Source organism: Mobula birostris, chromosome 20 (assembly GCF_030028105.1).
Source record: "Mobula birostris isolate sMobBir1 chromosome 20, sMobBir1.hap1, whole genome shotgun sequence".
Taxonomy (NCBI): domain Eukaryota; kingdom Metazoa; phylum Chordata; class Chondrichthyes; order Myliobatiformes; family Myliobatidae; genus Mobula; species Mobula birostris.
The window spans coordinates 38,439,718-38,462,289 of NC_092389.1; the positions used below are offsets into that span (position 1 = coordinate 38,439,718).

General features: G+C 47.6%; 1 protein-coding gene across 1 annotated transcript; it reads right to left on the reverse strand.

Annotated features, from left to right (window-relative positions):
* Nucleotides 1-4,477: 4,477 nt before the first annotated feature.
* On the reverse strand, nt 4,478-22,189 carry LOC140185455 (nucleoprotein TPR-like). The gene is made up of 6 exons (XM_072238796.1): nt 22,081-22,189; nt 18,570-18,670; nt 18,324-18,452; nt 16,268-16,402; nt 14,001-14,925; nt 4,478-4,547 (listed from the first exon to the last, which is right to left on the reverse strand). Exons 1-5 carry the CDS (start codon nt 22,187-22,189, stop codon nt 14,026-14,028), a joined length of 1,374 nt encoding a protein of 457 aa, XP_072094897.1. The 3' UTR covers nt 4,478-4,547; nt 14,001-14,025.
* Nucleotides 22,190-22,572: the final 383 nt, after the last annotated feature.

Below are 22,572 nucleotides of genomic sequence, written 5' to 3' on the forward strand. Positions count from 1 at the left end.
CTAACTCCTGGAAATCTTTCTTCAGGACCTCCTGTCCTATCTATGTCATTGGTACCAACATGTACCAAGACAACTGGCTGCTCACCCTCCCCCTTTAGAATATTCAGGACCCGATCTGAGACATCCCGTACCCTGGCCCCTGGGAGGCAGCACACCATGCGGGTATCTCTGTCAGGCTCACAGAATCTCCTGTCTGTTCCCTTGACTATGGAATCCCCCACGACTACTGCATTTCTCTTCTCCCTCCTTCTCTCCTGCACAACAGCGCCAGGCTCAGTGCCAGAGACCCGGTCACCATGGGCGTGCCCCGTCAGGTCATCCCCCTCAACAGCATCCAGAACAAGATATTTGTTGCTGAGGGGGACAGCCACATGGGTGCTCTCCACTATCCGGGCATTTCCCTTCCCTCTCTTGACAGTGACCCAGTTTTCTGACCCCTGTAGCCTAGGGATGACTACCTCACTGTAGCTCCTGTCTATCACCTCTTCACTTTCCCTGACAAGCAGTAGGTCATCAAGCTGCAGCTCCAGATCCCTAACACGGTCTCTGAGGAGCTGCAACTCGGTGCACCTGGCGCAGATGCGGCCATCAGGGAGGCTGGAAGTCTCCCAGCATTCCCACATCTGACACCCTGAACAAAGCACTAACCCTGCAGCAATGATATCTAATTCTACAGGAATGAAACAGGAAAAATAAGTGTACTCACCTACTTACCTTGCCAAACAGACGAACTTTTTAAATCGTTAGCTCGTACCGTTAGCTGTGAGAGCCCTGCTGTTCCTGTCTGTCCGGGCCGATTCGCGAAAGGGGTGGGGGGGGGGAAGAAAAAAAAAGAGTTGGCGCTTCGCTCTCGCCTCTTCCCATTTACCGCCGAAGCCCGTTGAAGCCAAAGCCCTACACTCTGCTCCCACTCACTCCGCTGCCCGCTGTATAGGGTGGTCTCCTTTTTAAACTCTCCGCGCGGTCCTGCTGACGTCACGCACCTGCGCAGTCTCGCCCTTCTTGCACCCGAAGTTTTAAAAAAAACTGCTTTCCTTCAGAATTCAGCTTCCACGACGCTCTGTAGTCCCGATCCAAAGGAGAGCCGTTGGTAGCAAACCTGCCTATTTAAACTCTCCACGCGGTTCTGCTGATGTCACGCGCCTGCGCAGTCTCGCCCTTCTTGCACTCGAAGAAGTTTTTAAAAAAAACTGCCTTCCTTCAGAATTCAGCTCCCACAATGCTCTGTAGTCCCGATCCAAGGTCTTATTGATGCAAGCTATGTACATGATGGTATCCTTTTTGAGTTGTTCAAACTGCTCAGTGTCCTTGAGTTTAGCATTATACCATCTGCTCAAGCTCTTCACTGGCATTTCTGAAACATGGTAGATCTGTAGAAATTTGCGTAATATTGACCACCATAATTACATCACGTTACAACATTAAGACCATAAGATATAGGAGCAGAATTAAGTCAAGTCTGCTCCATCATTCCATCGTGGCTGACTTGTTATCCCTCTCAACCCCACTCCCCTGTCTTCGCCCCATAACCTTTGACAGGATTATTATAATGTTTGAATTGTAAGATTAATGGAGAAATGTATTGATAAAGTTTAAAGATTAGCTTTGCTTTGTCACACATACATCAGAATGTCAAAGCAGTGACATGCATCACTATTGCATCAAATTAGTGAGGATTGGACCAGGGTCACCACGCTTTTGATGCCAACTTAGCATACCCACGAGGGTAAACCCACATATAGCTGCAGGGACGGGCAACATACCCAGACAGGTCCTGAGTGATTGAACAGAGGTCTTAACAGAAACCTTCAATATCGCTTTGAAACAGTCCACTGCTCCTGCAGGGCCTCAAGACACCCATCGTCATTCCAGTGCCCAAGAGAGCGATGGTACCTGGCCTAAACGATTATACTTCAGTGACACTGACCTTAACAATTGCGAGGTGATTTGAGTGGCTGGTAAACCCATCTTCCAGCTACATTGGCCCCTCCCCAGTTCATCTACCGCTCAGACCAGTCCACTGATAATGCCACAGCCTGGACCTTCCACTCCTTCCTGTCCCATCTAGAAAACGATGCCTCATAGGCCAGGATGTTGTTCGTCAGCTTCAGCTCAGCATTTAGCATGATCATCCCTGAGAGGCTGGTGGGTGAACTGCCCTCTCTGTCTCTCTCTCTCTCTCTCTCTCTCTCTCTCTCTCTCTCTCGAAAGACCCCAGTCAGCCGAGTTGGCAGCAACACCTCAAGTTCCATCACGTTAGTCCATGCCAAACTATTAATCTGCCTAGTCCAGTCGACCAGCACCTGGACCGTAACCATCCATACTCCTCCCATCCAAACTTGCAATTCGAACCCAATTTTACCACTTCCGCTGACAGCTCATTCCACACTCATACCACCCTCTGAGTGAAGAAGATTCCTCTCAGGTTCCCCTTGAACACTTCACCTTTCACCCTTAACCTATGACCTCTAGTTCAGTGCCACCCAACCTCAGTGGGAAAAGCCTACCTGCCTTTACACTATGGATACCTCTCATCATTTTGTATACCTCAATCAAGTTTCCCCTCCACCACCTACACCCCAGGGAATGAAGTCCCAACCAATTCAGCCTTTTCCTATAACTCATGTCCTCCAGTCCCTGTAATCGTGGTTGGCATTAGGCCAAAGGGACCGATGGCTCTATGACTATGACTTGGGCTTCTTGTTGACACAGGCCCTGGTCAATTCAAATTCTCAACTTGCCTATGTGTGACTTAGAACATAGATCATCGAACACCACAGCACAGTGCATTCCTTTTGACCCACGATATTGTACCAACCTTTAACCTACTTTAAGATCAATCTAACCCTTCTCTCCTACTTAACCCTCTAATTTTCAATCATCATGTGCCCATCTAAGCATTTCTTGAATGCCCCTAATGTATCTGCCTTTAGCACCACCCATGACAGGGCATTCCATGCACCCAATACTCTCTGCCTGTACCATCCCCTCTATACTTCCCTCCAATCGCCTTGAAATTATGCCTCCTGGCACTTGCCATTTCTGCCTGGGAAGAAAACTCTGGCTGTCCAATTGATCTGTGCTTCTTATCGTCTTATACACTTCCATCAAGTCACCCCTCATCCTTCTTTGCTCCAAAGAGAAAAGCCTCAGCTGGCTAAACCTATCTTCACGAGACATGCCCTCTAGTTCAGACAGCATCCTGGTAAATCTCCTCTGCACCTTACCTAAAGCTTCCACATCCTTCCTGTAATCAGGTGACTGGAACTGAACACAATATGCCCAAGTGTAGTCTAACTAGGGTTTTGTTAGAGCTGCAACATTACCTCGCGCCTCTTGAACTCAATCCCCTGCCTATCAAAGGTGAACACACCATACGCCTTCTTAACCACCTTAACAACTTACTTGGGAACTTCAAGAGATCTGTGGACCTGGATCCCAAGAACCTTCTGTTTCTCCACGCTGCTAAGAATACTGCCATTAACTTTGTAATCTGCCTTCAAATTCTAGGCCTTGGACCTGCTGTTGATCAAGGACTTAGGCTTCTTGTTGATAGAGGCCTTGGGCCTGCTGTTGATCAAGGCCTTGGGCTTCAAATTCGGCCGTCAAAATCAACCACTGTAGAAAGACTGTTTTTACTTACATTGGTTGTATTTCCTTTGGATGAAATGGACACAGGCTGGGCCCGACTCTGAGGCTTCTGACGGAGGCTGGTCCAGGGACTGTGTCTGAAGTTGTTCTCCAGCCTCCTGTGGGACGACATCCCAGATTTGTGAGTCACCATGGCCTTGTGTCTCCTTAGCCCAGCTTTGGGCCTCATCGCGAAGCTGATGTTGGGCCTCTGCTTGGCCCTGATGACAGACTTCTTTATGAGCCTGGTCACAAGCCCCTCCTTGAGTGTGGTCGTCGAACTCTGTCTCGGGCTGATCGTGGACTTCCTAAAGGAGTTGTTCTTGGCCCTCCTTTTGGATCAGCCCCTGGGCTGGTAACTGTCCTTGGTCTTGGGCCTCTCGCAGGCTCTGGTCTTGGACCTCTACTCGAGCCTGAGCACAAGCCTTTGCTTTAGACAGGTGACAGGTCTCTGGGTAGAATTGAAGGAGATCTTCCTGATGAACCTTGTCCAGAGAACCTGACAAAATCCGAGGGCTGGTTTCGGATGAAGCCTGGCTCTGACTCTCTTCCTGGACTGCTCGGGCCCCAGAGTGAACTTCCAGCTCGGGTTGGAACTTTTGCACATTGGCCTCCGGTTGGTTCACTGCCTCACTCCCAACATTTCCCTCTTGTGCTCCTGCAGGGATCTCTGATGGAACCTCTGTCTGCTCCTGCTTCTGGCCTGGTTCTTTCTGCTCTGCTTGGGATTGGTTCTGGAGCAGCGAGCAGTGTTCTGTGCCATTGGCGTTCTGTTCAGAAACCTGCTCTATGGCAACCAGCTCTGGCTCAACATCTGCTCTGCCTGGAGACAATTCACAGCTTTGGCCCACATTCTTCTCCTCCCAGCTGCCTGCTCGCTGGCTTGGGCTGGGGACAATTTCTAGCACTTGGCTGGTCTGAAGGAGACAGAAGAAAAAAAAACTTTGAAAACAGCTGGCATTTTAAAACACTCAGTAAAAAACAATCTTGGCAGCCAGTGTCAGATGAACTTCCCGAACTTGCGACGCTCAGAATACCATTCAGTTTCGTCTCAAAGACTCAGACAGGCTTGCAGAAGAATCCATGACAATGGCACCAGTGACAAGAACACGATGCAGTGAAAGATTTATTTCCATGATATAGAATAACATGACACTAATAATGCCATTCCTGATACTGGAACAGGTCAGTGAGCAGCTGGCCCAGGGAGAGGGGATCATTTAATGTGGTGAGACGTGAGAAGCCCCAGTGCTACTCCCCTTTGAGAGAGGTGATAAAGGCAGATTTATTAGAGGCAATCAAATAATGGAGAGTGGGTCAAGAGAAACTGCTTTCAGTGGCAGGAGGGTCGATAACTGGAGGGAACAGATTTAGGATAATTCTTAAGTTACCATAAATCTCTTCCCTTTGGTTACTGAGATTCCAGTTCCTGGGTTTCTGCTCAGGCCTCTTGTTCAGACTGGACTCAGCCTAGGCCTAGGTCAGAGGGGCAATGAAGTAATTTCTTTTTAATATAGCCAGTTGTGATTTAGAATTCACTGTCTTAAGGGGCAATAACAAAAGTCACAGTAAGAACTTTCTAAAGAGATAGAGATATTTCCCTTCCAGTTTGTACTCCTCCCCTACCACCTTATTCTGGCTTCTTTCCCCTTCCTTTCCAGTCCTACTGAAGGGCCTCAGCCCAAAATGTCTTCATTCCTCTCCACAGATGTAGCCCAGCCTGCTGAGTTCCTCCAGCATTTTGTATGCGTTATTTTAGATACTTCCCTAAAGGGTAAACACCACAGGGGAGCTGGACTATAATGTGTGGTTAAAGGTGCCGTTGGGTGGTGAGGTGGAGATACATCTCTACCAAAGGAGGTGTAAGGTGCTCCTTCCCTCCACTAGCCTGCAGGTCACCCTTGGGCAAGGAATAGCACCTGCTTAGCCCTCCCGATCAGGGTCACATGAAACCACGGAAGCAGGTGGGGGTTGGTCGTACAAACAGCCGGTGCATATCACAAGTCCTGGTTATACGACCACTGACACCAGGCAGACAGTCTCTGAAGAGTATTGATAATGTCTAGGGTCACCCGTCTTGTAAAGACACTGGCCCAGAAGAGGCTTGCCATCGCCCACAGGGGCAAAGACCATGATTGCCCACATCATATGGCATGACACATAATGATGATGGTGAAAGGTGTAGGAAAGTAAAATATCCTTTAAACAGGGAGAGAGAGACATCACAGAATGTTACTGTACAGGAAGAGCTGGGGGGAGAGTCACAGAAGTTAGCTGTGAGTAATGTAGATAATGGCAAAGACAAATGGAATTCTACACACAAAATACTGGAGGAACTCAGCAAGTCAGTCAGCATCTATGGAAATGAATAAACAGTTGACGTTTCCAGACCAAGACCCTTCATCGGGACTGGAAAGGGAAGCGGGGAGAAGCCAGAATAAAAAAGGTGGGGAGAAAGGAAGGAGGACATGCTGGAAGATTATGTGTGGAACCAGGTGGGTGGGGGAGCGGGATGAGGTAAGAAGCTGGAAGGTGATAGGTGGAAAAGGTAAAAGGGCTGGAGAAGGAGGAATCTGATAGGAGAGGAGAGTGAACCACAGGAGAAAGGGAAGGAGGAGGGGTACCGGGGAGGTGATAGGCAGATGTGGAGAAGAGGCCAGAATGGGGAATTGAAGAAGAGGGAAGGAGGAGGGAAAAAATTACCGGTAGTTGGGAAAATAGAAGTTCATGCCATCACTGAAAAGTTCTACACATTTGAAGCTTGTTTCCCACAGCCAGATTTGTTTGTCCTCAAAGAATTAAAATTTACAAGGTATTGGGGCAGATTTCACTACCACAGCAGACAGCAGACAGGTGAGAAAGGTCCCAGTGGTACAGGGGAGAGAGTCGGTTTGGGACTCTTCAGTGTTATAGCCAGACACCAGGAAGCCAAGTTATCATGGCACAGGTACACCAGGTAATGATATCTCCAGCAAGAGGGCATCTAACTGCTTACCCCTGACATTCAATGACCCAACAGTTGTTAAGACCCAACTGTCAATGTCCTGGAGGGGCCATCATTGTCCAGAGTCTTAGCAGGACAGCCCATATAAATACTGTGGCTACCAGAGCTGATTGGATGTTGAGGACTCAATGAAGACCTTCCCATCTTAAGCCTCTTCCCTTCCTAATTCCCTTTCTCCCATGGTCCACTCTCCTCTCCCATCAGATTCCTCCTTCTTCAGCCCTTTAACTCTTCCACCCCTACCAGGGGTTCCCAACCTTTTACTTGCCATGGACAAGTACAATAAAGCAAGGTGTCTCAGAGTGAATATGGAGAGGACGTTTCCTGTGGTAGGGGAGTCTAAGACCAGAGGACAGCCTCATAATAGCGAGGTGTCCTTTTAGAGATGAATAGGAAGATGAGAAGAAAGTTCTTTAGCCAGAGAGTGGTGAATCTGTGGCATTTATTGCCACAGTCAGCTGTGAAGGCCGAGTATTTTTGTATATTTAAGGCAGAGGTTGGTCAGGGCAGGAAGGGATAAAGGGAGAAGGCAGGAGATTGGGGCTGAGAGGAAAAATGGATCAGCCATGATGAAATGCAGAGCAGACTAATGGCCTAATTCTGCTCCCATATCTTGTGATTTTATGATATTGGGAACCCCTGACCTAAACACTTTTAGCTTCTAACTTACCTGGTCTCACCTATCACCTGCCAGCTTGTACTCCTTCCCTCCATGCTCCCACCACTTCCCAGTCTTACTCTGGCTTCTTCCCAGTTCCTTTCCAGTCCTGATGAGGGGGTCTCGGTTTGAAACATCGACTCCTTATTCCTCACCAGAGTTGCTGCCTGACCTGCTGAGTTCCTCCGGCACTTGGTGTGTGTGTTGTGGGTTAGAAGCTAAATATGCTTGACCCTGATGGACTGCCAAAGGCTGAGAGAGACACAGCCTCCACCTACTGGCTGTTTATTAATACGTAAACCAGTACGGGAAAAAAAGAATTGAGGTCAGCATAGAGCAGACATGATCATATTGCACGGCAGGGCAGGCTTCTGACAACCAAGTCCAGCTCCTGGCCTTCACATCTGGCTGAACTACTAAGGCTGGCAGAACCATTTCTACTGACAGGAGGAGGCGCCTAGGTGGGTTACTGACGCCTTAAAACCAGTCGCTTTGGGCTGATGATCTCTGCTGTTCCTTTGCATTCATCAGCTGCATGGAGAGAGCTAGCCTGCTGTGTGGGCAACAACTTGCTCTCCGTGTTGTACTTCCCTGTCTTGCACATCATGTAGACAGCTAGGACACAACATCCATGGTCCATTCCGACCAATGGAGCACCTCCAAGTCTAGCTCATTAACAGACTCCTTCAGCGGACTGGAGGACAGTCTCCATATGAAAGACCGGAAGAACACAAGACACTGGAGCAGAGTTAGGCCTTTCAGCTTATCGAGTCTGCTCCGCCATTTCACCATGGCTGATCCATTTCCCTTTAGCCTTTGACGCCCTATCTAATTATTTGGTGATGTGTTGCCTGAGCTGCCTATTCAAATATCCAATATCAGTCCATCCTTTCTGAGATAAGGGGCCCAAAAATGCGCACAAGACTCCAGGTGAGGTCTCACTACTGCCTTATAAAGCCTCAGCAGAAAGACTGGAATCCTCTCTCTCTCTCGCTCATGCTGACACCAAGCTGTCCGGCCAGAGCAAACATCTGCCAACAGGTTTGGTTACTAACTTGAAACCCAGCTCACGTTCCCAACCTCCAAATCAAAGCCCTGCTTGGGCTGAAGGCTAAAGCAGTGAAAAGACCCATTGGCGTGACCCTCAGATGTTCCTTCAAAGATATCCCTGCAGCTGAGGGCAGGAGTCCTTTAATAGAACATACAACAGTATAGTACAGGAACAGGCCCTTCAGCCCTCAATGTTGTGCCAGACCAATTAAATTAATAATCAAATAGCTAACTAAACTCATCTCTCCTGCCTACAAAATGTCCATATCCTCCCATCTTCCTCACATTCATGTGCCTATCTAAACGTCTCTTAAAAATCTCTAATGTATCTATCTCTATCACCACCGCAGGCACCCACCACTCTCTGTGTAAAAGATTCGCTCTCATATCTCTGAAGTTACCCTCACACACCTCCTCCTCTCCTTGGACACCCCGCTCTGGTTCTCTGCCGCTCTGGATCTTCTCATCTCGAATTGCCGACGGGACATCAATCGTCTCGACTTCATCACTCCTTCATTCCTCCACTGAACGCACTGTCCTTTACTCTCCCCGCACCAATCCCAACCTGACCATCAAACTGGCAGGCAAATGGGATACTGTTGTAGTGTGGCCCACTGACCTCTATTCTGCTGAGGCCAGGCGGCAACCCTCAGACACCTCCTCATACCTACCCCTCGAGGAGCACTCCACTCCACACCATCAGAAAACTGTCTCCGACACATCACTGACTTCATCCACTCTGGAGAACTCCCAACCATTGTTACCAAACTCATAGTTCCCTTACCCTGCACTGCTCGCTTCTACCTCCGACCAAAGATCCACAGATCGGACTGTCGGGGTAGGCCTGTTGTCTCTGCCTGCTCCTGCCCCACTGAACTCATGTCGTCATATCTCGATTCCATTCTATGCCCTACAAAAAAGCTGCCTGATATTCAGGAGAACATAGATGGGCCCCCGAGACCCGAACAGCACCTTATACACAGCGGAAATTTCTCATCAGTTAAGCCTTGGAGTGAGACCATAAGCACCAGACCACCACCTCCTACATAAGAACAAAAGAAATAAGAAATACGAGCAGGAGTCGGCCATCTGGCCCATCGAGCCTGCTCCTCCATTTCATAAAATCATGGCTGATCTGGCCATGGACTCATCTCCACCTACCTGCCTTTTCCTTAGAACCCTTAATTCCCCTACTGTGCAAAAATCTATCCAACCTTGTCTTAAATATACTTACTGAGGTAGCTTCCATTGCTTCATTGGGCAGAGAATTCCACAGATTCACCACTCTCTGGGAAAAGCAGTTCCTCCTCATCTCTGTCCTAAATCTGCTCCCCCGAATCTTGAGGCTATGTCCCCTAGTTCTAGACTCACTTAACCAGTGGAAACAACTTTTTTGCCTCTATCTTAACTATCTCTTTCATAATTTTGTATGTTTCCATACGATCTCCACTCATTCTTCTGAATTCCAGCGAGTATAGTCCCAGGCTACTCAATCTCTCCTCATAGTCTAAACCCCTCATCTCTGGAATCAACCTGGTGAACCTCCTCTGTACCACCTCCAAAGCCAGTATATCCTTCCTCAAGTATGGAGACCAGAACTGCACACAGTACTCCAGGTGCAGCCTCACCAGTGCCCTGTACAGTTGCAGCATAACCTCCCTGCTCTTAAATTCAATCCCTCTAGCAAAGAAGGCCAACATGCCATTTGCTTTCTTGATAGCCTGCTGCACCTGCAAACCAACCTTTTGTGATTCATGCCCAAGTACTCCCAAGTCCCTCTGCACAGCAATATGCTGGAAATTTTTACCATTTAAATAATAATCTGCTCTTCCATTTTTCCTTCCAAAGTGGATGACCTCACATTTACCAACATTGTACTCCATCTGCCAGACCCTTGCCCACTCACTTAACCTATCTATATGTATCTCTCTGTATCTTCTGCACAATTTACTTTTCCACTCAATTTGGTATCATCAGCAAACTTATATATTAACGATCTCAAAGAGGGGACCGAGTGTAGTGTATCTATCATGAACAGTTGCAGGCCCAGCACCGACCCGTATGGCACCACCGCTCACCACCAATTGCCAACCAGAGCAACACCCATGTATCCCAACTCTGCTTTCTTTCAGTTAACCAATCCTGTATCCATGCTAATACATCACCCCAACTCTTTGCATCCTTATCTTATGGATAAGTCTTTTATGCAGCACCTTATCAAACACCTTCCAGAAATCCAAGTAAATAATATCCATCTGTTCCCCTCTATCCACTGTGCTTGTTATATCCTCAAAGAACTCCAGTAAGTTTGTCAAACAGGATCTGCCCTTGCTGAATCCATGCTGCATCTGCCTGATGGATCCAATTCTTGCCAGATGCCCCACTATTTCTTCTTTAATGATAGCTTTCAAGCATTTTCCCAACTACAGATGTTAAACTAACTAACCTGTGGTTACCTGCTTTTGCCTACATCATTTTTTGAACAGTGGCGTGACATTCACCATCTTCTGATTCACCAGAACCTGCCCAGAGTCCAGAGAATTTTAGTAAATTATCACCAAAGCCTCTACTGTAACTTCTGCCATCTCTTTCAGTACCCTGGGATGCATTCCATCAGGACCAGAGGACTTATGTATCTTCAGGCCCTCAAGTTTGCTCAGCACTACCTCTTTAATGATAGCTATAATATCGAGGTCTTCACCTCCCATCACTTCCATAACATCTCCCTTTGGTATGTTAAGCATGTCCTTCACCGTGAAGACCAACACAAAATAGTCATTCAAAGCTTCTGCTATTTCCTCGTTACCCAACATCAATTCCCACTTCTCATCCTCCAAGGAACCTACGTTCATTTTAGCCACCCTCTTCCACTTTATATAATTATAAAAACTTCTACTATCCATTTTTATATTTTGTGCTAGTTTATTTTCTTTCTTTATTCCCTTTCTTTATTACTTGCTTGATGGTTCTTTGTTGCTTTTTAAAGTTTTCCCAGTCTTCCAGTTTCCCACTACTCTTGGAGGCTTTCTATTCACAAGCTTTTAGTTTGACATCTTCTTTAATTTCCTTAGTTATCTAAGACTGGCTGTACCCAACCTTACTGTCTTTGCTTTTAACTGGAATATACTTTTATTGAGCACCGTGAAAAATCCCTTTGAAAGTCTTCCACTGCTCTTCAATAGTCCCACCATATAGCCTGTGTTCCCAGACTACACTAGCCAAATCCTTCCTCATCCCATTGTAGTCTCCATTGTTTAGACATAATACACTGGTTTTAGATCAAACTTTTGCATCCTCCATTTGTATGGGAAACTAAATCACATTCTGATCAATCTTTCCAAGAGGATCCCTAACTACAAGATCACTAGTTTTACCTTTCTCATTGCACAGGACCAGATCTAAGATAACACATTCTCTTGTAGGTTAAGTAACATGCTGTTCAAGAAAGCCATCATTTATGCATTCTATGAAGTCCTCCTCAAGACTGTCTCGATCAACTTGATTCACCCAATCTATGTGCAAGTTAGTCTCCCATGATAACTGCTGTTCCATTCTTACGTGCCTGAGATATTTCTCTGTTTATTGCCTGTGCCACTGTAATATTATTATTCGGTGGCCGATCGACAACTCCCACCAGTGATTTTTTTTTCCAAGAGAAACTGTTACAGTAGTGTAGGTGAGGGTGGTGGGGTGCTCTTTGACATAGGAATGGAAGTGTACCTGACCTTGCACTCAACGTCAGTAAGACCAAAGAACTGATTGCAGACCTCAGAGGGTAAGACAAGGGATCACATGTCAATCCTCATAGAGGGATCAGAAGTGTAGAGGGTGAGCGATTTCAAGTTCCTGGGTGTCAACATCTCTGAGGATCTATCCTGGGCCCAACATGCTGATGCAGTTACAAAGAAGGCACAACATCGGCTATAATTCATGAGGAGGCTGAGGTGATTTAGTATGTCTGCAAAGACACTGGAAAATCTCTACAGATGTACCATGGAGAGCATTCTAATGGGCTGCATGGCCATCTGGTATGGTGGGGGGGAGGGGCGGTGGGCACTGCACAGGACCGAAAGGAGCTACAGAAGGTTGTGAACTCAGTCAGCTCCATTATGAGCACTAACCTCCCCAGCATCCAGGGCATCTTCAAGGAGCAATGCCTCAAAAAGACGGCATCCATCATTAAGGACTCCCGTCGCCCACAGCATGCCCTCTTTTCATTTCAACCATCAGGGAGGAGGTACAGGAACCTGAAGGCACAAACTCAACGATTCAGGAACAGCTCCTTCCCCTCAGCCATCAGGTTTCTGAATGGACAATGAAACCATGAACACGAGCTCACTACTTTTCTCCCCCTCTTTTGGCTCTACTTAATTAATTTAGCTATTATCTATATAGTGCCATTGCCTTTTGGTGCCACAGTAAGAGCCTTAATTAAGTGCCAGTCTAGCTGGACTTTTCTCAACCATTCATGTCCAAAAAGTGCTGGCCCTCCACTTTTCAATACATAACTGCTGTGTTTGGCCTCCAGAAGTCACATTCACCTTCGTAAGACCATAAGAGAAAGGAGCAGAATTGGGCCATTCAGCCCATCGAGTCCACTCCACCATTTCATCATGGCTGATCCCGGATGCCATTCAACCCCATACACCTGCCCTCTCACCATATCCCCTGATTCCCTGACCAATCAGGAATCTATCAACTTCCGCTTTAAATATACCCACACACTTGGCCTCCACCACAGTCTGTGGCAGAGCATTCCACAAATTCACACTTTGGCTAAAAAAAATTCCTCTTTACTTCTGTTCTAAAAGGTTGCCTCTCAATTTTGATGCCATGCCCTGTACCTCTGGATACTTCCATTAGAGGAACCATCCTCTCCACATCCACCCTATCGAGTCCTTTCAACATTCAGTAGGTTTGAATGAGATCCCCATGCATTCTTCTAAATTCCAGTGAGTACAGGCCCAAAGCTGCCAAACACTCCTCATGTATTAACTCAGACAACAGGAATTCTGCAGATGCTGGAAATTCAAGCAACACACATCAAAGTTGCTGCTGAACGCAGCAGGCCAGGCAGAATCTCTAGGAAGAGCTGCAGTCGACGTTTCAGGCCGAGACCCTTAGTCCTGACGAAGGGTCTCAGCCTGAAACGTCGACTGCACCTCTTCCTAGAGATGCTGCCTGGCCTGCTGCATTCACCAGCAACTTTGATGTGTGTTGCTCATGTATTAACGCCTTCATTCCCAGAGTCATCCTCATGAACCTCCTCTGGACTCTCTCCAGTGACAATACGTCCTTACTGAGATAAGGGACTCAAGACTGTTGACAACACCCCAGGTGCAGCCTGACTATTGTCTTATAAAGCCTCAGCATTATTTCCTTGTTTTTATATTCTATTCCCCTTGAAATAAATGCCAGCATTGCATTTGCCTTCTTTACCTCACGCTCAATCTGTGAAGTAACACTTTGGGAGTATTGCACAAGGACTCCCAAGTCCCTTGGCACCTCTGATTTTTTTTTGGAAGTTCAAAAATTTGTTTTATTTAGCAAGGAGCCAAACCAATGACTAAAGATCAATGCGCTTCACATAGGTACATGTTCTTCAACTACGATTTCCTCTGTTTATGCCTCTCCTTCCTCTCATTGAAAGGTTCATACCTCTTCGGCTAATGAATTGTCGTCCTCAAGCTGCAATTCGCCCCATCTGTGGATAAAGTCGTACTCTTCTCAGAAGTTTAAGTTGTGTGATGGCAGCATCAGCTGAACTAGAAGGAGGATCCTGGCTAGTGGATGGAATATCAGCTTCGTCTGAAGGCTGGGCAGATTCTTCCTCCGGATGTCCTTCAATTTCTAACATAACATCTGAATTAAGCTCTTCTTGGTCTGCTCCTTCAATAAACACTTCATCACCATCATCACCACCTCCAGATTCAACTGTGCTGGACAGATTGCTCATGGATGTTGCAACCATAGGAACAGACTGGGAGGCATGCTCAGTTATATCTGTTTGTGGTCCCTCACCGAGAACAGTCACTGGTGCATGAACTTGCAGCGGTGTGGTCGGTACACTGTGGCCTCCAGGTTCATCTTTGTGAACAGCAGCAAGATAAATTGGTGTCTCATACATTCCTAAACCTCCTTGTGATGCCAATTGCCCAAGATCAGACTGACTTGAACTAGTTTGATTCATATCTTCAGGTGGTCCAAACCTAAATCGAGGGACTCCTGCAACCTGGGGAGAAGGAATGGCTTCTGCAAACCCATCTGATCGGTGGGGCACAACAAGTGTCGGTGTACTGGGCACCATTCTGTCATCTTCATCAACAAAATGTTGCTGCACACCTCCAATGCCTGGAGTAAGCTGAATTCCCCCTCGACTTGATGAAGGTTGCCTTGCTGGTGGAAATCTCTGTGCAGGTGGTCCCAGTTCTGGGGCTGGAGGTTGTATTGTAAGTCTTGGCGGAAGAGGATGTGGTGGTCTCCTTGGTGAGTGTCGAGCTCGTGAAGCTGGTCTTTCAACAACTGCCTGTTGCTGTCTTGGAGCCGTCCGATCGTGTCCAGGTGGCTTGTGGCTGTGTTCCGCCTGTGGGGGTGCCAAAGGCGTCTCGCAGCTGGGCTGTCTTCACCGTTCCCATCTGGGGGTATCGTCCAGCCGCATGAATGGCGCAGTTGATGCCTCCGGCTTGGACATCAGCAGCAGCAGGGCGAGCCGTGAACCCTCCCCACAGTCGCAGTTTCCGTTTCACCTTGGCAGTGCAGTCCGCTCTAGCCAGTTGTTGCCGCACGCCTCAGCCCCTCCGAACACTTTCAGGTGGTCGGAGCTGACGTGACTGTGAAGGGGACACTGGATCGGTCACCCCTCTTATGCCCGATTACGGTCCAGCCACTGCCAGGTTTGATTTGTTTTGGGTGTCCGTTCTGACACGCGGTGGCCGGGCCGAAGAACAGAATCCGGCAGTGATGATGGTGATGGTGAAGAATGAATCTGTCTGCGACACTAAATGGGAGCAAAGCCAAAGAACTGAAGCAGTACGAGAACATGAATCACCATCTCCCGGCCGACCGCCAGCGGAGCGCCTGTCTGAAACGTCCGAGCGCTTCCGCTTCCATGGCTCCGGACATCACGTGTCAGAACGGAGACCCGAAAAGGGCATCGCAGCAATCCCATCCATTCTCTCCTCACACATTCCCTACTTTTCTAAAGTAAATACGACCAGCTACATTTGTAACAAAATCACCGTGGAGGAACATTACTTCTCCAAGCAGCAGAAAGTTCATTTCATTTTAACATGAACGAACTACAAAAGGAATTATATTCTTCGGGAAAACTTTAATGGGAAAAGTAGACACTGTACATCAGAATCTTTTTATCAAAATAAACTTTATTCACAATATAAATTACAAGAATAAACCGTGCATTACCTTATCATTGTTTCATTCACAGTCAATGTGTTATGGAGTGTCAATTCCATTCCTTAAAACCAACAGGATTGTTGCCGCTTGTGACCTGTTCACTATTACATTAACTGTGGGGCTTCCTCACCCAACCTGGCCCCTCTCTTTCCTGCAGTGAGTGAACCCTACACTGTGGTCCTTCCTCACCGAGCCCTTGTAGTGGCTGCACCAGGTTTCAGTGTGTCCCTCAGCACGTAGCCTGGAATGTGCCAGTCGGCAGCATTCCTCCAGGGCCATCCCCGTGTGTTGGTAGACTAACGTTTTGGGCGGACCAAGATGGGAAATGGTGGCAACACTCAGACCATAAAATGTGGAGGGCATTTGGCCCCTCGTGCCTGACCTCCTTCAAAAAACTCTTGGCTACTCTGACCTGACCTCAGCTCCTCTTTCCTTCCTGCTGGGTATAACCCTTCATTCTCCTACAGATCATAAATCCACTTCCCTCACCCTGGGATGCAGAGAGAGTTCACCTGCTTTATCCAGTTCCACCAGCCTCCCATCACCGCTACCTTGTACTGCAGTACTCGGGCAATCCGTTCAGATTTCAGGATGCCGCCTTCGACGAGTTCAGAGTTCGAGGCCTCGTGCTCGGTGATCAGCAGGTCCTTGGGGGTCGAGGATCAGGATCGAGTCAGAAGTCCGGAAGCTGGTCGGAGGCCCAAGTCTGAATATATCACTGAGATCACCAGGGAAGTCAAAGCCCAATATCTGCGAGCCTGAATCCGAGACTCAGTCTGCTGGAAGATAGCCTGTCATGATGTATGAGTGAGGGCGGGAGGGAGGGAGGGTTGGGGCTTGTTTGCTGCTGCTGTTTTGTTGCTTGTTGTGTTACGTGTTGTTCTGCCGAACATTGTGGGTTTGATATGTTGTCATTGGCATGTGTGGCGACACTTGCAGGCTGCTCCCAGCACACCCTTAGTTGTTGCTTGTTAATGCAAACGGCATGTTTCACTGTATGCTTTCACGTACATGTGACAAATAAACTTGTATCTTGAATCTTGAGCCACTGCATTCTTCCAGCATTTTGTACTTTGTCCAGATTCCAGCACCTGCAGTCTGGTTTGCCTTTGTGAGAGGGCATAGTAGTGGACTAATCTGGCAAATGGAAATGGTAGATGAGAGGGCATTTTTCAGCAACAATCATAAATCTGTAAAGAAAGGTAAAAGCAGTCTAGAGCGTAAGATGTACTCTGGTTTACAACTGGTTTTATCCACCCTAGGATACGAGTTACTTGAAGGTGTGTGAGTGATTGAAGGAGCAGCGAGAACGAGTATAAACCAATAAAAGAAGCAATTCCCAAATCAAAATCCAGGGAGGTAGAGGAGCATACAGAGTAGGCTGAACCGAAGAGAGGGTGGCTTACAACAAATACTGAGAGCTCCACAGGGGGAAGAATTGGTCCAACGAGAAACTGAAGACATTGCCACTGTGTGGAGGCAGGAGATGTGTACTGTTCTAAGTCAGGGGCTCCCAACCTTCCTTATGCTATGGAGGCTTCCCATTGAGAGGTCCGTGGACCCCAGGTTGGGAACTGCTGAAGACTTGACATCTACCTTTGCAGAAGTTAATGCTAATACCAACACCACCCTATCTCTATCTCCCACAATTTTATATACTTTAGTCATCTTCCCTCTTAGGTCCTAAATCCCCCACCACCAGGTTCAAGAACAACTACTTTCCTTAAAATATTCAGTTATCGACCCAACTGGTTAAAACCCTAATCACTTCAGTTTAGCAACACTGTGAGCACTTTGCTCTCAATCTGAGTTTTATTTTGCTCTAGTCGTGCTTTCTTGTAAAAACCTGTGTATGATTGATGTGAATACAGCTCATCTGATGCCCTGTGTCTGTGATGCTGCAGCAAGCGTTTCATTGCGCCTGTGTTCATACATGTACCTGTGTGTGTGAGACAGTGAACTCGACTTTGACTTTGATGCTCTAGCTGAATGTTCTGGGCATACGCAGGATGTTCTGCTATGGTGGAGTGCAGCCCTGTCCTCTCGTTCCAGGTGGAGAAAGTCCTGAGTAGAGTCCCCATTGAGCAGAGATGCATTAGGCAATGGTCGGCCAGAATGTGTTTGGAGTCCTGAGAAAAGGAAGTAATGTTCCAGCTGGGATGTAGCCTGAATGGTGGTGAAGCAGAGATGGCAGGACTTAGCCTCCGTGCAGTCCTTGGTGAGGTGTCCCTCCACCTTGCAGTTTCTACACACTACGACCTTATACTGGGCTGCGATGTGCCCCGCCTTACCGCAGTTCCGGCACACCTTGGGTTGCCCGGCGTCAACCAGGAAGCCCCGGTTCCCTCCAATTGCGAACGCTGAGGATGGGTGGATGACACAGCCACTGGTGTCCACCCTCAGCTTCACCCTGACCTGCCTTTTACTTGTCCATACTCCCGGACTGTCCTTGACGTTCTCACACTTGCCCACGCTCTCCACATATCACGCTGGGAATGTGAGGATGCCAACGACTGGTACATAGGGGTTGAATATTTGTACCATAACTGTTCTCTCTTGCTGCGTTACGTCAGCAAAGAGCGGCTGCGGTTTTAGTAGCGACAGCGGCACCTCGCTCCCCTTCTCACTGAAGGAGTCACGTAACTTCTGCCACCCTGCGGCATGCCCGACGGTGACGTCGTCGTAACCGGCGAAATCCTGGACGCAGTAAAGATCGTCCACCTTGAAGCCACTGCAATCCGATAGCACCTTGCGAATGAAGGTCTCCCTACTGAAACTGTTGCCTTCTTTCAAATCTCAAACGCTTAGTCTGACCGTCTCCTTGACCCCAGCCCCACGAATCGAAGCGCTGGTCTCTCCAGCCTTCCTCTTCTCTGCTGCGCTTGTCGCTCCAGCCATCCTTCCATCCATCGCCGCTGCACAGGGGGAAAGGGCCAGATTTCAGAGCCAATGCCCTCCACATTCCACCCCGTGTCAGCCCGAGGCCGCTCCCCTGCCAACGCTCTCTGTGTGCTGAAAAGACCACCGGCGATTAGAGCGTTCCGGTGAAGAACGCTTGATCTTCGCTCTTCATCACCGTCTCTCCCCTGCCAGGTAAGCTCCTGGAAGTTTTCTTCTTGGTGCCGGATATCACGTGTCAGAACGGATATCCAGAAAAAAACTACACAGAGTGATGTGACAAGGATTCAGTGTCCATCATCAGAGACACCCCCATAGATTACAACTACACAAGTTGGTAGACCGCCGAACGGGGTGGACTCGGAGCGAGAGTCCGAAGGGCAGCGACGATCGGAGGAAGTCGCTGTTGAATGGTCAACTTATCCGTGAGTTCCAACTTTACGCAACAGACTGTTTAATAAGATTGGGCCCTTGTTTTCTTTTTTTTTCATTTCTTTCCTAACCGTATAGTCTTGGCGGAACAGGATTTTGGCGAATGTGGGGATGACTTGCAGTGGACTGCAAGCTTGAGAATGTAGATATTAAGAAAGAGGATGTGCTGGAGCTTCAGGAAAGCGTCAAATTGAATAAGTCACCGGGACCAGACGCGATGTACCCCAAGCGACTGTGGGAAGCAAGCGTGGAGATTGCTGAACCTCTGGCAATGATTTTTGCATCATCAGTGAGGACAGGAGAGGCTCCGGAGGATTGGAGAGTTGTGGATGTTGTTCCCTTATTCAAGAAAGGGAGTAGAGATATCGTAGGAAATTATAGGCCAGTGATTCTTACTTCAGTGAGTTGATGGAGAAGATCCTGAGAGGCAGGATTTATGAACATTTGGAGAGGCATAATATGATTAGGAATAGTCAGCATGGCTCTGTCAAAAACAGGTCGTGCCTTATGAGCCTGATTGAATTTTTTGAGGATGTGACTAAGCACATTGAAGAAGGTAGAGCCATAGTTGTAGTGTATGTGGATTTTAGCAAGCCATTTGGTAAGATACCCCATGCAAGGCTTATTGAGAAAGTAAGGAGGCATGGGATCCAAGGGGACGTTGCTTTGTGTATCCAGAACTGGCTTTCCCACAGAAGGCAAAGAGTGGTTGTAGACCGATCATATTCTGCATGGAGGCCAGTGACCAGTGGTGTGCCTCAGGGATCTGTTCTGGGACCCCACTCTTTGTGATTTTTATAAATGACCTGGATGAGGAAGTGGAGGGATGGGTTAGTAAATTTGCTGATGACACAAAGGTTGGGTGTGTTGTGGATGGTGTGGAGAGCTGTCAGAAGTTACAACAGAACATTGATAGGATGCAAAACTGGGATGAGGAATGGCAGATGGAGTTCAACCCAGGTAAGTGTGAGATGGTTCATTTTGGTAGGTCAAATATAGGCAGAATATAGCAAATGTAGGCAGAATATAGCATTAATGGTAAGACTCTTGGCGGTGTGGAGGATCAGAGGGGTCTTGGGGTCCGAGTCCATAGAACACTCAAAGCTGCTATGCAGGTTGACTCTGTGGTTACGAAGGCATACGGTGCATTGGCCTTCATCAATGGTGGGATTGAGTTTAAGAGCCGAGAGGTAATGTTGCAGCTCCTTAGGACCCTGGTCAGACCCCACTTGGAGTACTGCCCAATTCTGGTCGCCTCACTATAGGAAGGATGTGGAAACAATAGAAAGGGTGTAGAGGAGATTTACAAGGATGTTGCCTGGATTGGAGGGCATGCCTTGTGTGAATAGATTGAGTGAACTCAGCCTTTTCTCCTTGGGGCTACGGAGGATGAGAGGTGGCTGATAGAGGTGTACAAGATAATCAGAAGCATTGATTGTGTGGATAGTCAGAGGCTTTTCCCCAGGGCTGAATTGGCTAGCACGAGAGGGCATAGTTTTAAGGTGCTTGGAAGCAGGTACAGAGGAGATGTCAGGGGTAAGTTTTTCTATGCAGAGAGTGGTGAGTGCATGGAATGGGCTGCTGGCAGAGGTGGTGGAGGCGGAAACAAAACGGTCTTTTAAGAGATTCCTGGGTAGGTACATGGAGCTTAGAAAAATAGAGGGCTATGGGTAACCCTAGGTAACTTCTAAGGTAGGGACATGTTCAGCACAGCTTTGTGGGCTGGAGGGCCTGTATTGTGCTGTAGATTTTCTCTGTTTCTATGTGTCAATGTTCCTATCGCTGTCTCTCCCTCCCTCAACCATACAGGTAAAATATCATCAACACGTTATCTACGGGGGAGGCAAAAGAACTGATGCAACATTACAGTGGTTTGCAAGCTTTAAATATATTTAATACATTTTGGAAAGAGATACATTTACAAAAAGCATGAGGTTAAGGACTAAACTTTCCACTCAGTAGATTAGTAAGTTATAAAATGATTTTTTCTCAAATTTAAGCAGCGTCGTATCATGTCCAAGGCGAAAGAGGCTGGAGCGTGAGTGGACAGGGGCATCAGTGCACTGTAGAGGCGTTGCATTGCCTAGAAATGGCTGAAGTGGTTTTTGTGCAGATCATTGCCAACGTGGACTGTTACCGCCTGCAAGATGAAAAGTGAAAGTTTACTTTGAACTTGGAACTTTGAAAAATTTTCTATCAAAGTATGTACAGTACTGTGCCAAATTCTTAGGGACACACACACACAAGCATATATATAAATAGCGTGCCAAAAACTTTTGTACAGTACTGTAGTAATTTTATGGATTACACTGTACTGTTGCTGCAAAAAATACAAATTTCATTATGTATATGAGTGATGCTCAACCTGATTCTGATGTGGATCTGTATTGTGGACTGGGAGAGGGGGAATCATGGTTGGCAATAGGGGAAGGGAGAGGCAGTGGGTGGGAAAAGGGGAAGGGAGAGACATCTGTAATGATCAATAAACCAAATGTTTGGAATCAAATGACCTTGCCTGGTGTCTCAGGGCTGGGTGTGTCTGCAACCACGCCATCCAAGTGCACTGGCACTCCTCCTCTGCCACCTGTCCCACACCCCTCCCGTGGTGCTCCACCCTCGCCATTCCCAACATTCTTTGCTCCTGCCAGATTTACAAACTTGCTCTCCGCTCCATGTTGACAAATACAGCGCCGTGTGCAAAAGTCTCAGGCACCCTAGCTGGATAGATATGTAACGCTCGGCTCGATCAACTCACGTCCGTCTAGGGGAACTGCCGTAGGCCCTACCAAACTGTGTACTCACGTTTGCGTAGATGCTACATAATGCACCCCGATACAAGCCCACGCCGTAAAATACCAGACAATACACAATGTACAGTTAAGTGATTACACTTTATAACTCTTTTTGGTGGTGTGGTTAGTGGACACAAACAAACAAAGGTGCCACTCAGTAAATTTGTCAGTTTTATGCACCAAAATAAGTCATTGGAGCTCACACCTCCCTGATCCGTCCACGAACGACCTCCGAACCTCCAACAGCCTCCGAACCGTCGAATTCCGGTATCCACCATCCTGGGACCGCTGACCGCTCCCGCACTCGTCCATCCTCTTCACTTGCCCTGAGCAGGTACACAAATTGGGTATGACATATATATGTGCTGTACTTTTCTATGACTCTGTAAAGCTCCTTTTCCACTCTGCCACTCACCTCTCCACTCATACATTCAGACAGGCCTCCAGTCCTTAGCCCCAAAACCTTATGTTTCTATCCTGCACCCCAGATAAAACAACCCTCTAGAAATCGTGGACGCATTGGTAATTATTTTCCAATGTTCTATAGATTCAGGATCAGTTCCTGAGGACTGGAGGGTAGCTAATGTTATCCCACATTTTAAGAAAGGAGGGAGAGAGAAAACAGGGAATTATAGACCAGTTAGCCTGACATCAGTGGTGGGAAAGATGCTGGAGTCAATTATAAAGGATGAAAT

Bases quoted from the DNA above. Each gene is read 5' to 3' on its own strand.
- LOC140185455 (XM_072238796.1), bottom strand. From the start codon at position 22,189: ATGGACGAGTGCGGGAGCGGTCAGCGGTCCCAGGATGGTGGATACCGG. The intron at 18,453-18,569 runs GTCAGACTAAGC...TACTGCGTCCAG, and splicing joins GGGCTGGGGTCAAGGAGACG to GATTTCGCCGGTTACGACGA. The intron at 14,926-16,267 runs GTGAACTCTCTC...GCACCCCCACAG, and splicing joins GGTGGAACTGGATAAAGCAG to GCGGAACACAGCCACAAGCC.